Source organism: Ambystoma mexicanum, chromosome 3p (assembly GCF_040938575.1).
Source record: "Ambystoma mexicanum isolate Mex_15411 chromosome 3p, UKY_AmexF1_1, whole genome shotgun sequence".
Lineage (NCBI taxonomy): Eukaryota > Metazoa > Chordata > Amphibia > Caudata > Ambystomatidae > Ambystoma > Ambystoma mexicanum.
Window position 1 is genome coordinate 280,818,327 of NC_090925.1, and position 15,417 is coordinate 280,833,743.

At 45.7% G+C, this 15,417-nt stretch overlaps 1 protein-coding gene across 1 annotated transcript in view; it reads left to right on the plus strand.

Annotated features, from left to right (window-relative positions):
• Nucleotides 1-15,417, plus strand: part of COL20A1 (collagen type XX alpha 1 chain) — a 686,383-nt gene that overhangs the window by 373,589 nt on the left and 297,377 nt on the right. The window contains exons 20-21 of the mRNA XM_069650801.1: nt 2,180-2,309; nt 6,338-6,454. Coding sequence (XP_069506902.1) covers nt 2,180-2,309; nt 6,338-6,454 — 247 coding nt within the window. The remainder of the gene's footprint in view (nt 1-2,179; nt 2,310-6,337; nt 6,455-15,417) is intronic.

Here is a 15,417-nt window from a genome sequence, read left to right on the forward strand (position 1 = left end):
CCCAGAATTCGTTTTGAGCTAGCCTAATAAATCACTAGCCTCAATAGTGCGGTGGAAGCAGTTGGACCTCCTGCGTAAGGTCATAATCCCGCCATGCAAGTCCTTAAAATAAGGCCACATACAATGCATAATACCATCTTGAAAACATGGAGAATTGAACTGCTGAATCTAATGGCAAAGGAACACATTACGGAAGAAATGCTCATAAATCGCCCACAACGGGCCAAGATCAAGCTACAGCAGAATGATTGGTCCAAAACAATCACGGAGAAAGCATCCTACTCAATGAACCTACAATGACCGAAGGACATACGAGCATTGAATGAACTTCCACCACATTATCTGGAACTTTTTCCGGACCCAAGTATGCGAAGAATCTTTTTGAAAATTCGGCTGAATATTTTACCCACCAAACAAAGACTCTCTCAAATTCGATCCATACCAAAAGAGGAAAATATTTGCCGTTTTTGCAATAACAAAGAAACACCGGAGTCTCTCAACCATTTCATCATGATTTGCCCTGCACTAATTGACAAAAGACTCCTCTTTGGAGCCTTATTTAAGATCTCTCAAAATCAAGAACATGGTGACTCCAGATGGCTAAAACTTCTACATGGTCAAATAATAAGTTGATATATACAGTCGCACACTTTCTAGATAATATTTTGGAACTTATCCAAGCTACTTAAAGTGCGCCTTTTTTTTTTTCTCTCTTTTCTCTTTATTCTTTCTGTCACTTATTGCTTTGCGGCGCTATGTATTTTGGAATTTGTAAATAACGAGAAATGTTAATCAAAAAATGAAAAGTTTATATAAAAACTATATCATTGTAAATAAAAAAATTAAAAATATAAAAAAAGGATACTTACGCAGTATCATAGAATTAAGTACTGCCAAAGCGCCTATTCAAGCCGAGTCGAACCATCACATTCCTGTGTATATATTAGCGACTTGGTTAGAAAGTGGTGACCCATTTTAACCTCTGCTGCAAATGGTCTGTAGCTTCTCAGCTGGGTCTAGCTCCTTCATCGGATGCGCTTGAATCTTTTTCAGCAGGATGCGCTTGAATCTTTTTCAGCCGGTTCACCCATCCCTACAATACACCTGAATCATGGTTACAACTGTCTGCAGAAAGCTTTGGCGATGCACACCTGCTCTAAGCATCTACTAGCCACCACATTTAGGCTCAGGCATGCCCCTCTGAGTTTCCCCAGAGCCTCTTGGTTGAGTTTCATTCCTGCATCATGAAACCTCAACTATTTCACATGTCTTGATGGTTGCCCTGCAACCTTTACCTGAACAGTCACCATGCTTGTCTGTTGCGGCCTGAATGGCCACGACATGCATTCTTGTGATTTTTCAGTTTGTGTCTTTAGTTAAGATTATGGGCGTGATTCACAAAGGCTTGCACTGACGCCAATGAGGAGGCGGTTGTGAGCTTCTTAGATCTGCACCTGCTGCCGTATGCCTGATACCTTCAGAAAGCCTGACACTGGAGGGAATCTGGAGATGCCTGGATGATCTCTGTGGGTCAATATGTGTGAATCGAATTTGCACATGAGCATCCCAGGGAGGCTCCATAATCCCCCCGATTTTCTCCAGTTTCAGACTTTGGGAATCAGAGCTGCTCCTGGGCATCTGATTTGCTCCAGTACATATCTTTGTGAATCAGGTCCCATGTGCTCTCTGTTCCTTGGGTACAACCAACTCCATGGAACATCACATAGCCTGATGAAAGGGGGATCTCATCCTCTTATTGTCTGCTGCTTCCCAGTGGCATTCTGGCTTTGTCTTGACACTTATTGTGCAATCCACAGAGCCATCCCACGTGTAGGCCTCAGGGTTGTCTCATGTGCAGGCTTCAGAGCTGCCTTGCGGATTGACCTCAGAGCCACCCATGTGAATCTGTCAGAGACACAATATGTGAAGATCTTAAATGGCGGTTTATTTATTTATTTATTTTTGCATTTGTAGCAGCGCACTGAACCCTCAGGTGTCTAGGCGCTAGTTACAGTATGCAAAGGGGGCGTATGGTTAAAGGCAAACAGGAAAGGCAGGAGGCGTACGTTGCACAGTAGGTCTCAAAGCCATCTAATCTGTACTTTTAAGAGCCATCCCATTAATAGTCCCTAGTGCTGTCCCTTAAGTGGACCTGACCGGGGCCATTTCTCCACCACAGGTGACCGTCTCTGGAAGGAGCAGCAGTGTGATTGTGCAGCCCCTGACTCCGGACACAGTGTACCAAGTGACCGTATCCGCCATCTACAATACTGGAGAGAGTGAGGCCGTGTCAACCTCTGGGCGGACGGGTAAGCAATTGCAATGTTGTCAGAATGCTCTTGTACTAATATACACAATAACCCACACATGAGAAAAGGACTGAGAGATCTCCTGGTCTTCCTTGGGAGATAATGGCTGCCCTCACCAGAGAGGACCGTCAACACCATGTACTTTGAGAGATGTAGATTTGGAAATCTGACTGGTCATTGAAACTGTATTGGCCAGTGGGGATTCCTAATGAAGAATTGCTTGCAGAACACTGTCTTGGCCCTTCAGAATTCTGATTGACCAATTGGAATTCCGCATGTCCAAACAAAGTCTTTGAGTGGCCATTAATCTAAGCCAGTTGGTATTCAAAATTCCAATGCGCTGATTGGAAATCTTAATGAGTGTACATGCAAGTGTTGGCAATGCAAATGAATCCAGCACAGTGCACTTGTGCGATGCAATGCAGGAGATCAATGCAGTGCACGTGAATGTGACGCATGTTAACGATACAATGCAAGTTTATTATGCAACACAAATGAATAGAATGCATGTAAATGAACTAATAAACATCACTGATGCACTGTAAGTCAATGAAATGCAGGTAAAAGTTGCAATCGCAGGGGAAACAAAGCATGCAATTAAGTGATGAAGTGCAAATGAATGATGCAATGCAAGTGGATGTAATGCAGCTAAAGGATTCAAAGAAAGTAAATGGTGCAATGCAAGGCAACACAGAACAAGACATTGATGCAAGGTAATGATACCGTGCAAATGAATGATGCAATGCAAGTGAATGTGATGTAGCTAAATGACGCATTGCATGTGCATTAGATGCAAGTGAATAGTTGTGTGCAAATAAACCATGCAATTCAAGTGAATGTGATGCAGCTAGATGACGCATTGCAAGTGCATTTGATGTAAATGAATGGTGGTCTGCCAATGCACCATACAATGCAAGTGAGTATGATGAAGCTAAATGACGCATTCAAGTGCATTAGATGCAAGTGAATGGTTGTGTGCAAATAAACCATCTAATTCAAGTGAATGTGATGTAGCTAGATGACGCATTGCAAGTGCATTTGATGTAAATGAATGGTGGTCTGCCAATGCACCATACAATGCAAGTGAATATGATGAAGCTAAATGACGCAATTTGAGTGCATTTGATGCAATTGTATGATGGTGTGAAAATAAACAATTCAATACAAGCGAATGTGATGCAGGTGGACACAATAAAAGCTAATGGATACATTAAGAAAGCACTTTGAGTTGCTTATTTATGAAAGCAACGTTGAAATGATTTAAAAATATGATATTAGTGCTGACAATTACAGATAATGTTAGATGGAGGTCCTTATTAGGAAGATTGGCAGTGTTTAAGGGGCTTGCACAGTTTAATACAACAGAGGAAAGTAGCTCTGTGACGAAGAATGTAAACACAAATGCCCCGCTCCAACTGGATGCAGGAGCGTAAACACAAATGCCCCGCTCCAACCGGACGCAGGAGCGTAAACAAAAATGCCCTGCTCCAACCGGACGCAGGAGCGTAAACAAAAATACCATGCTCCGACCAGACCCAGGAGCATCAACAAGGAGCGTCAACAAAAATGCCCCGCTCCAACCGGACGCAGGAGCATATGTCAGTTGTCAGAAGCAATGAGGAAAACAGTTGAAGGGAACACCTGTGATTTAGTAAAAGGATCCCAGATGTGGCCATCAGCCTGGAAGTGGCTGGAACCGCCTTTCATGTTGAAGAGGTCATTGGACACTGATAGACAGGAAATGATAGTCTGAACTTGACAGGAGACGAGCAGCAGTCTTAGGTGTCTAGAAACGAATGGGAGGAGATATAGGAGTTCTACAAACATCCGTTCCTGTCCTTCTTCTGATGGGTAAACTGAGGAGAAAATATTGGACTAGAGTGCTGAGAATTATCGATTTCTTGAAGAAAACAGAGACACCAATTTGATCAGACACTATGGCGCCTGGCGCGAGAGACTGATAGGAGGGCTTTACAGGAGTAGCGGGAAACAATGCAGAAGAAGCCTCGAGGGGGAACTCAAACCAGGTATTCAACCATACCTTTTAGTGTCTTTCTACCTCAGAAAAAGAAAAGAGGACCTTAAAATGAGATTCTTGCATGTGCCCGCTTTGAGAATGACATCAGAGAGCATTGAAAGGGTGCACTGCATTTTACTCTATAAGGACCAACCTAGGTCCCATCTGTGCAGTACAGTAGAGTAGGAAAAGTGGATTTCAGCGTCAATGCAAATAGTTGATCATACGCCTGTGAGCAGCAATAGATCTAGGTTGCTAGAATGTATTGCCAATATGTTGCAGAACAGGCAGCGATTTATGAGGCGAGCAAGAATGTAATAAAAGGCAGGCCTGGGGGAAAAAGGAAATCCATCCACATATTAACCTGCTCGGATATTGGAGACTGTCTCAAAGGTAGTTCAAAATTGCTTCCTGGACAGCGGCAGGTGCCCAGTGGCTTTCCATGCTGCCGCCTTCCCATGGTGCCAAGGACTCGGTTATTGTATGGTTGGATAGAGACCCTTGCCATAGTATGACGGTGCAGTGCTGAATGGGACTCAACTTGGTTATCACATCTTTGTTAGTGTTTCGCAGATTCTTCATGATATCCAGTTGGCAAAGTTTCTTTTATAAACTGAACTATTAATGGCTATTGCTACTGTAGAACGATAGGCAGAAATAAAGATCCTTTGTTTTATTGAATAGCATTGAACATTCTAATTGGGGATTTGGAACTTGAATTGATCAATTGGAAATCTGAATGGTATTCTAGGATTGCAAGCACCTTTGAGTGCATATGGGAATCCAGACTTCTCACGGGTAATTTCAAGATTCGGGTAGGTCGATCTGAATTCCAATTGGAGATTAGACTATTAGACCCCAGACTACTGAGCCCAAGCGCAGTGCAGCAGAAAAGCATTGTGCTAAGGCCAACGCACAGTACGTCATGCTTGGACTTAGTGGGGCAGACAAGACAAGCTCCAGTAGGCCACAAGAAAATAGGGGATCGAGCGCGGGATTGCAGTAAGAGGGGCCTGTGCAAGGGGACATGGTGGGGGGAGGGAGGAGGGAAAATAAAGAGCAACCTTGTGAAAGAGCACATTCACCCAACGGACTCCCGCAACATCACTCTTTGAGTGCTGTCCTTGGACCCAGGACATCTTTGCAAGTCAATGAGTCTTCTAAATTACCTATCCAAGCTCCCTTGTGACTTTCAGGATTTTTCCTACAAATCATAGGGGTTGCAGGAGTCCATTTCAGAATGGTGCTAATTATTTATGGTCCTAGCACTTGCGTGTCCATATTATTGAGTAGCTGACAATTCTGTATACATTTTATTGGCCCAGAAATACTTTGTAGGCCATTTGTAGAAGTATACTTTGGGCCTCATTATAAGACCGGCGGTAGCCGTGCCCATAAAACTGGCAGGCTGTCGCCGGACCCATTAATTTGTCAGGTGCCTGGCTTCACGGAAACACCGGGGGATTACACCCTTGTATTCCTGGAAGTCAGGCTCTGGAAAACCGTTAATCCCCGTTCCCATTGAGTCTAATAGGACTCAATGGGAATGGGGATGACGGAAGCACCGGCACCGTAAATAACGGTGCCGGTGCTTCCATGAAAGTCTGCGGACGGATGCTGTTCCGCACACGAGGTCAGATCTGGCGGGCAGGACGGCCACCGCCCGCAGACTCGGAGTGTGCCGTCAAGCAACAACCGTTGTAACCGGACCGGCACACTCCTAATGAGGCCCTTTATTTCTTATATTTATCATTTTCAAAGCTAGTGTGAGAAAAAGAGGCGGACTAGTCCGTCAGCAAATATCAGACGAGAGACACTAGAATGCACGCATGGCTTGAGCATGGTCTGTCTCTTCCAGTTTTCTTCCTGTGGGACTGGCTTGTTGGGAGAAGCCCAGATTTCACTGTCGGCATTTGTTGAGGGCCTGATGGCTATTGGGTTGATCATACATGATGGGCTGGCCTTGCAGCTTGCATTGACCATGACCACACTGTCCTATGTTTTTGTTCAGCCACCCTGCAGGTTGTGGACTTGACAGTGTCCGAGGCCCAGCCATCTGCATTGTGTGTAACATGGAAGCCTAACCGGAGAGTTACATCCTATCGCATCGTGGCCCAAGCTATGAAAGGTACAGTAAGTGCAGCTGCCTTTATATCACAAGAACTTCCCATAATATGGAAGCACAGTCTGACAAGGAAATTGATAGGAACATTTTCATCTTTTTATTCCAAAACAAGATTACACTATTCTGAAGCTAATTCTGGCCAACTGAGCTCCCTCTATCTTCTGTGTGCCCTTCGTTAACATTAACCTCCTCAGCCCTTCTTTGTCCCCTTACTCCAGACACAGCTCCTCTGTCCTTATTTCTATTTAAGCCTAACTTTGCATGAAACTCTTGAGAGTGACTCAGGATTTTGTACAAAGTTCCTGAGATTGGCTGCTGTTGGTTCCTTATCTTCTGAAAAGCTGCTAAGCCTTTCCCTTGCTTGTCGCCTTACACCAAGCCCAGTTCATGAGCTACTCAGTCTTTTTTCCAGCCTGTGTGTACCCACTTCCTCCGCTATTGTACAACCTTTCACTTTACACAATGCTCCTCAACTCTGCCTTTTGATTTTACACCAGTCTTCTGAGCCACTTTCCGCCTCCTCACTTCACACCTATTTGAGATACTGGGAGTTGGTCTTCTAGACCAGGACATTATGGGGACTCTAGGCTCTCGTTGTTAACCTCCTGTGCCCTCAGTATACACAACCCTTAATGCAGAGTCTACAAAGGATGTGAAAGAACACTTGCTTAACCTGTGCTAGAGATCTAGAATGCCCAGGTTCTATGCTACCATTAAGAATGGGCATGCTCAGAATACTGCATGTACACCCATTCAGTCTCAATAAATAAAAATGGGCCTTAGCGGCTTATTAAAAATGTACACATTTGTGCTTTTGCAAAGGTAAGGATGTTAAAAGACATCGTGACACAATAGAATTTCATTTGATTTTACCTGGTTTTTAGTAAGTGCAACCCGGCAAACCAAATTACGTCTAGGCGCAGACAGTGGAGATTTTGCAGAGCTATATGGATGACACTTGATGTGAGGAAAAATTTGGTTTTAGCTGTTTTCCTAATAACAAGAAATTAGGAATCTGACGCATTGTAAGTGGGAGGGAATTCCAGAGGCTAGGGCCCTGAACAGCAATCATCTTCTCTCTAGCTCTGTATCTGGCGGGCGGAACGACCAATAAGAGTTGTACTGCTGACCTGAGCTGTCTAGCGGTTTGATACAAGGGAAGTTTGTCTGTTATGTAGGATGGTGCTAGACCATGGAGGCATCGGATCACCAAGCAGAGAACTAAAGTCCATCTGTTGGTGAACTGGGGGCCAATGAAGAGATGTGCCAAGTGGAGAGATGGCATCCATCTCCTTCCACCCAAGAAACAGCTTAACAGTGACCTTTGGACACACTGCAAACAGCAAAGTTCTACATATATATATATATATATATATATATATATATATATATATATATATATATATATATCATATATATATATATATACAGAGCGGGTATCGTCTAATTTGCCACTAATAAGGGGGCAACTACCATAGGAATGTGTTCTGAGTAGATACATGGGAGGGCTCTACATAGTTGAGGGAGTTTAAAGAATCCGTCCTTTACTGCTGGGTTTACTGAACTAGAATGTTTGGAAGGGTGTGTAAACTAATAAAGCTCGCTCATATCACAGGCTGAAACTAGTTAACTAAACCTTTGTTCTGAGCTTACCATCAAGCTGGCTTTTAGCACAGGTTGAAAATAGTGATCCTAGCCCATGTTCTGAGCATGGCATCAAGCACGCTCATATCGCAGGCTGAAACGAGCGATCTAAACCCATGTTCTGAGCCCACCATCAAGCTTGCTCATATCACAGGCTGAAACTAGTGAACCAAACCTGTGTTCTGAGCTTGCCATCAAGCTGGCCTTTAGCACAGGCTGAAATTAGTGATCCAAGCCCATGTTCTGAGCATGGCATCAAGCACGCTCATATCGCAGGCGGAAACGAGCAATCTAAACCCATGTTCTGAGCCCACCATCAAGCTCACTCATATCACAGGCTGAAACTAGTGAACTAAACCTGTGTTCTGAGCTTGCCATCAAGCTTGCGTTTAGCACAGGCTAAAATTTGTGATCTGAGCCCATGTTCTGAACGCGCCATTAAGCTCTTCCATATCGCACGCTGAAACAAGTGATCTAAGCCCATGTTCTGAGCCCTCCATCAAGCTCGCTCATATCGCAGGCTGAAACTAGTGATCTAAACCTGTGTTCCGAGCTTGCCATCAAGCTGGCTTTCAGCACAGACTGAAATTAGTGATCCAAGCCCATGTTCTGAGCATGGCATCAAGCACGCTCATATCGCAGGCTGAAACGAGCGATCTAAACCCATGTTCTGAGCCCACCATCAAGCTTGCTCATATCACAGGCTGAAACTAGTGAACTAAACCTGTGTTCTGAGCTTGCCATCAAGCTGGCTTTTAGCACAGGCTGAAATTAGTGATCCAAGCCCATGTTCTGAGCATGGCATCAAGCACGCTCATATCGCAGGCGGAAATGAGCAATCTAAACCCATGTTCTGAGCCCACCATCAAGCTCACTCATATCACAGGCTGAAACTAGTGATCTAAACCTGTGTTCTGAGCTTGCCATCAAGCTTGCGTTTAGCACAGGCTAAAATTTGTGATCTGAGCCCATGTTCTGAACGCGCCATTAAGCTCTTCCATATCGCACGCTGAAACAAGTGATCTAAGCCCATGTTCTGAGCATGGCATCAAGCACGCTCATATCGCAGGCTGAAACGAGCGATCTAAGCCCATGTTCTGAGCCCACCATCAAGCTTGCTCATATCACAGGCTGAAACTAGTGAACTAAACCTGTGTTCTGAGCTTGCCATCAAGCTGGCTTTTAGCACAGGCTGAAATTAGTGATCCAAGCCCATGTTCTGAGCATGGCATCAAGCACGCTCATATCGCAGGCGGAAATGAGCAATCTAAACCCATGTTCTGAGCCCACCATCAAGCTCACTCATATCACGGGCTGAAACTAGTGATCTAAACCTGTGTTCTGAGCTTGCCATCAAGCTTGCGTTTAGCACAGGCTAAAATTTGTGATCTGAGCCCATGTTCTGAACGCGCCATTAAGCTCTTCCATATCGCAGGCTGAAACGAGCGATCTAAACCCATGTTCTGAGCCCACCATCAAGCTTGCTCATATCACAGGCTGAAACTAGTGAACTAAACCTGTGTTCTGAGCTTGCCATCAAGCTGGCTTTTAGCACAGGCTGAAATTAGTGATCCAAGCCCATGTTCTGAGCATGGCATCAAGCACGCTCATATCGCAGGCGGAAATGAGCAATCTAAACCCATGTTCTGAGCCCACCATCAAGCTCACTCATATCACAGGCTGAAACTAGTGATCTAAACCTGTGTTCTGAGCTTGCCATCAAGCTTGCGTTTAGCACAGGCTAAAATTTGTGATCTGAGCCCATGTTCTGAACGCGCCATTAAGCTCTTCCATATCGCACGCTGAAACAAGTGATCTAAGCCCATGTTCTGAGCATGGCATCAAGCACGCTCATATCGCAGGCTGAAACGAGCGATCTAAGCCCATGTTCTGAGCCCACCATCAAGCTTGCTCATATCACAGGCTGAAACTAGTGAACTAAACCTGTGTTCTGAGCTTGCCATCAAGCTGGCTTTTAGCACAGGCTGAAATTAGTGATCCAAGCCCATGTTCTGAGCATGGCATCAAGCACGCTCATATCGCAGGCGGAAATGAGCAATCTAAACCCATGTTCTGAGCCCACCATCAAGCTCACTCATATCACGGGCTGAAACTAGTGATCTAAACCTGTGTTCTGAGCTTGCCATCAAGCTTGCGTTTAGCACAGGCTAAAATTTGTGATCTGAGCCCATGTTCTGAACGCGCCATTAAGCTCTTCCATATCGCAGGCTGAAACGAGCGATCTAAACCCATGTTCTGAGCCCACCATCAAGCTCACTCATATCACAGGCTGAAACTAGTGATCTAAACCTGTGTTCTGAGCTTGCCATCAAGCTTGCGTTTAGCACAGGCTAAAATTAGTGATCTGAGCCCATGTTCTGAACGCGCCATTAAGCTCTTCCATATCGCACGCTGAAACAAGTGATCTAAGCCCATGTTCTGAGCCCTCCATCAAGCTCGCTCATATCGCAGGCTGAAACTAGTGATCTAAACCTGTGTTCCGAGCTTGCCATCAAGCTGGCTTTCAGCACAGACTGAAATTAGTGATCCAAGCCCATGTTCTGAGCATGGCATCAAGCACGCTCATATCGCAGGCTGAAACGAGCGATCTAAGCCCATGTTCTGAGCCCACCATCAAGCTTGCTCATATCGCAGGCTGAAACTAGTGATCTAAACCTGTGTTCCGAGCTTGCCATCAAGCTGGCTTTTAGTACAGGTTGCAATTAGTGATCCAAGCCCATGTTCTGAGCATGGCATCAAGCACGCTCATATTACACGCTGAAACGAGTGATCAAAACCCATGTTCTAAGCCCACCATCAAGCTCGCTCATATCGCAGGCTGAAACTAGTGATCTAAACCTGTGTTCCGAGCTTGCCATCAAGCTTGCTTTCAGCCCAGTGTGAAACTGGTGATCTAAACCTGTGTTCTGAGCCTGCCATCAATCTTGCTTTCAGCGCAGGATGAAACTAGGGATCTAAACCTGTGTTCTGAGCCCACCATCAAGCTCGATCATATCGCAGGCTGACACTAGCGATCTAAACCTGTGTTCTGAGCTTGCCATCAAGCTTGCGTTTAGCACAGGCTTAAATTAATGATCCGAGCCCATGTTCTGAGCGCACCATCAAACTCGCTCATATTACATGCTGAAACTAGTGATCTAAACCCATGTTCTGAGCCCACCATCAAACTCGTTCATATCGCAGGCTGAAACTAGTGATCTAATCCTGTTTTCCGAGCTTGCCATCAAGCTTGCTTTCAGTTCAGTGTGAAACTAGTGATCTAAACCTGTGTTCTGAGCCTGCCATCAAGCTTACTCTTAGCGCAGGCTGAAACTGGTAATCTAAACCTGTGTTCCGAGCTTGCCATCAAGCTTGCTTTCAGCGCAGGGTGAAACTAGTGATCTAAATCTGTGTTCTGAGCCTGCAATCAAATGTACTCTCAGTGCAGGCTGAAACTAGTGATCGAAACCTATGTTGTGAGCATGGTCAGCATTCATTGAAGCCACCCTGTTTCTTGTGCCAGAGTTGCTTGCTGCTGCCCCGTTCCTCACACCCCCACCTAAATCTACCCTACATCATCTACCCACTGAGGCTCATTATTTTACACAAAATATTGCTCTTAGAACTTGGGTCCACGTTCCTTGGGTGCTAATAGAAATATAATTCCCTGTTCCATGGATGGTACTGGCTGGTGTTGTTCTGGGGACCTTTGCTGCTCACTCAGGCCCTGCCCCGTTACCAGCCTATTCACACACCATGGAGCAGAGAAGTATTGCTTAAGGAAGAGAATAATACCCCTGTCATCCTCCTTAAAGCAGTAGGACCAATGGCCTTAGAATACAAAGCATGGGAGTATCCCATGCCTGCATTCTGCTCAAGCACTGGCTGCTGAGAATATCTCCCACTGAACACCTTAAGCAACAATAAGTCTCTGACTAGTCTCCAGTTGACCGGGAGTCTAAGAATTCATGATGGCAGCCTTGTGTCAATGACGGGCATTGCCACAGAGATCCCGCATGTTACTGTACTAAGTGTGGGCAACTTGCCATCCAGAATCCAAGGCCCTACAAAGTGACAGAGCCAAATCCAGGCCTTCACTTAGACACACTGGGGCACCTCTCTGGGACTAAACGCTCTTACTGAAACACCTTAATCAATGGGTGCACAATGCTGTCCACAAGAAGGGGGCATCACAAAAACTGCCCATGTGTCTGGCATTCCCATCTCCAAGGGTGCAGAGAGTTCCATAGAACTTAATGGCCCAATCGAGTGGGGGTGTGTTGCAGGTCTTTGTTCACTGAGGGAGCATACATGCACAATTAGAGGCTCTAGGGAAGTCACTAATGTAAGGCATTCTTTTCACCTTGGACTTTATTCCGGCAAAGAGGGCTTTCTCATAACAAGGGCTTCTTCCGGTGCTGCAGGGACATAGGAGACTACACTTTAGGCAGCAGTCGGCACCGAAAGGCTCTGATCGTTACGCTATAAAGAAGCTATGGCTCAAACATCTGAACACAGAGGGTTGTTCCTCTCTTTGCAGAGAAGGGAGTTTCACTGGCTTACCCTTATCAGGGGCTCCCACAGGACAGACGAAGTTGCACTGAAGGTTTAAGGTCGGGGGAGCAGGCAGAGGAGTCTCCTCACTGGTAGATGCCCACGAGTACAGGGCCAGTGCTATCTCTAAAGTCAACCTTCCGGAAATCCAGCACTGGAAGAAGGAACATACCCCACTCCCAGTGAAGCAGAGATGAGCAGCTCAACGCCGCCCTGGAAATGTTCAGGCAAGAATGTGCTTCATTTATCGTGTGAAGCAAATGTTGGAGGCTTGGAATCGCCCGCAGATGAAGCTGGTGGGAGTTTGCTTCCATCCCGGCATTTCTCACTGTACCAACCGCTCGTCCTTTGGCCTTACCAGTGTGCGCAAGGGAACTCCCTTCCTTGGATATATTCCGTTCACAACACTTCATTTATGAAGAAAGCACTAGGTCAAGATTTTCAAAGCGAAAGAAAAGGCAGTTCTGAGTTTTGCTGTGACACTTTATTAAAAAGGATGCCACAGATATCAAATGATATTCCTTAATAAGACAAATTGAACATATAGATCCATTCTTTATATCGATGGTATCTTCAGGCACTTCTGATATCAAACATCAGAATGAATTACTCTCTCAGCATACAAGATATTTTTACATCTCTGGCAATGCCAAAATTAACGCATCTCACCTCACATCTTGATGATTTGACATACAATGTTGTGGTCACTGATCAGTAGGGCCAGTATTTCATTAAATGCACACAAAATGTTTTATAATTCTTGGAAACACAGCTGGGCTACATCCAGCCTCACGCCACCCGCTCAACTCTTTTTCTTTCCCTTTCATATATCTTTACTTTACACCCATCTTCCTAGAACCCTATATCACCCTCATCTTTCTTCCAGCTTCTGTGCGCTTATTTTTCTCCTCACTTTACATCCTGATCTGAATCCCTTATGTATCTCCTCGATTGCACACAGCATTTTCACTGGTGTCCCTGAATGCCCCTTAAATCATACTCAGCTCTTTAGAGATATACATGTTTCCCCTGAACTTGCGTCCTTCTGGGCATCTTCCTAGCTGCAAAAGATCCTCTTCACATCCCCTGTCAGTCCACCTCTCTAGTTTTTCTACTGCATAGCCTAATCAGATCCCCTTCACAGCCCCCGTCAGTCCACCTCTCTAGTCATCTGCTGCATAGCCTAATCAGATCCCCTTCACAGCCCCCGTCAGTCCACCTCTCTAGTCATCTGCTGCATAGCCTAATCAGATCCCCTTCACAGCCCCCGTCAGTCCACCTCTCTAGTCTTTCTGCTGCATAGCCTAATCAGATCCCCTTCACAGCCCCCGTCAGTCCACCTCTCTAGTCATCTGCTGCATAGCCTAATCAGATCCCCTTCACAGCCCCTGTCAGTCCACCTCTCTAGTCATCTGCTGCATAGCCTAATCAGATCCCCTTCACAGCCCGTCAGTCCATCTCTCTAGTCTTTCTGCTGCATAGCCTAATCAGATCCTATTCAGAGCCCGTGTCAGTCCACCTGTCTAGTCTTTCTGCTGCATAGCCTAATCAGATCCCCTTCACAGCCCCCGTCAGTCCACCTCTCTAGTCATCTGCTGCATAGCCTAATCAGATCCCCTTCACAGCCCCTGTCAGTCCACCTGTGTAGTCTTTCTGCCGCATAGCCTAATCAGATCCCCTTCACAGCCCCCGTCAGTCCACCTCTCTAGTCATCTGCTGCATAGCCTAATCAGATCCCCTTCACAGCCCCCGTCAGTCCACCTCTCTAGTCTTTCTGCTGCATAGCCTAATCAGATCCCCTTCACAGCCCCCGTCAGTCCACCTCTCTAGTCATCTGCTGCATAGCCTAATCAGATCCCCTTCACAGCCCCTGTCAGTCCACCTCTCTAGTCATCTGCTGCATAGCCTAATCAGATCCCCTTCACAGCCCGTCAGTCCACCTCTCTAGTCTTTCTGCTGCATAGCCTAATCAGATCCTATTCAGAGCCCGTGTCAGTCCACCTGTCTAGTCTTTCTGCTGCATAGCCTAATCAGATCCCCTTCACAGCCCCTGTCAGTCCACCTGTGTAGTCTTTCTGCCGCATAGCCTAATCAGATCCCCTTCACAGCCCCTGTCAGTCCACCTCTCTAGTCATCTGCCGCATACCTAATCAGATCCCCTTCACAGCCCCTGTCAGTCCACCTGTGTAGTCTTTCTGCCGCATAGCCTAATCAGATCCCCTTCACAGCCCCTGTCAGTCCACCTCTCTAGTCATCTGCTGCATAGCCTAATCAGATCCCCTTCACAGCCCGTAAGTCCACCTCTATAGTCTTTCTGCTGCATAGCCTAATCAGATCCTATTCAGAGCCCGTGTCAGTCCACCTGTCTAGTCTTTCTGCTGCATAGCCTAATGAGAAACCACATTTTACATTCCCCACAGGGATATCATAAAACAACGGAGGGAAACCAGGCCTGTCAACTCTCCCTCTTTTTTCTCACACCAATTTAATAATGTACAGCCTTGACGTTTCTTTATTTTTAGTTAATTTTAGTTAAGAACAAATCATCACAACTTCCCTGATTGCAAAGAGCTATCACCATGCACCCCTAATTCTCTGTCACCTTCCTTCCAGTGTGGCACACCAGATGTCCCCATTTGTGAGCTAATCTTAGTTGAGGGTGGGATAGAGCCCTAGGTGGCAGGGTGGGGAGTGTGAAATGGAAACATGGGGGTGGATGCATTTTTCAAGGTCATGATTTATGTGTTTAGATTCTCCAGTTATGAACA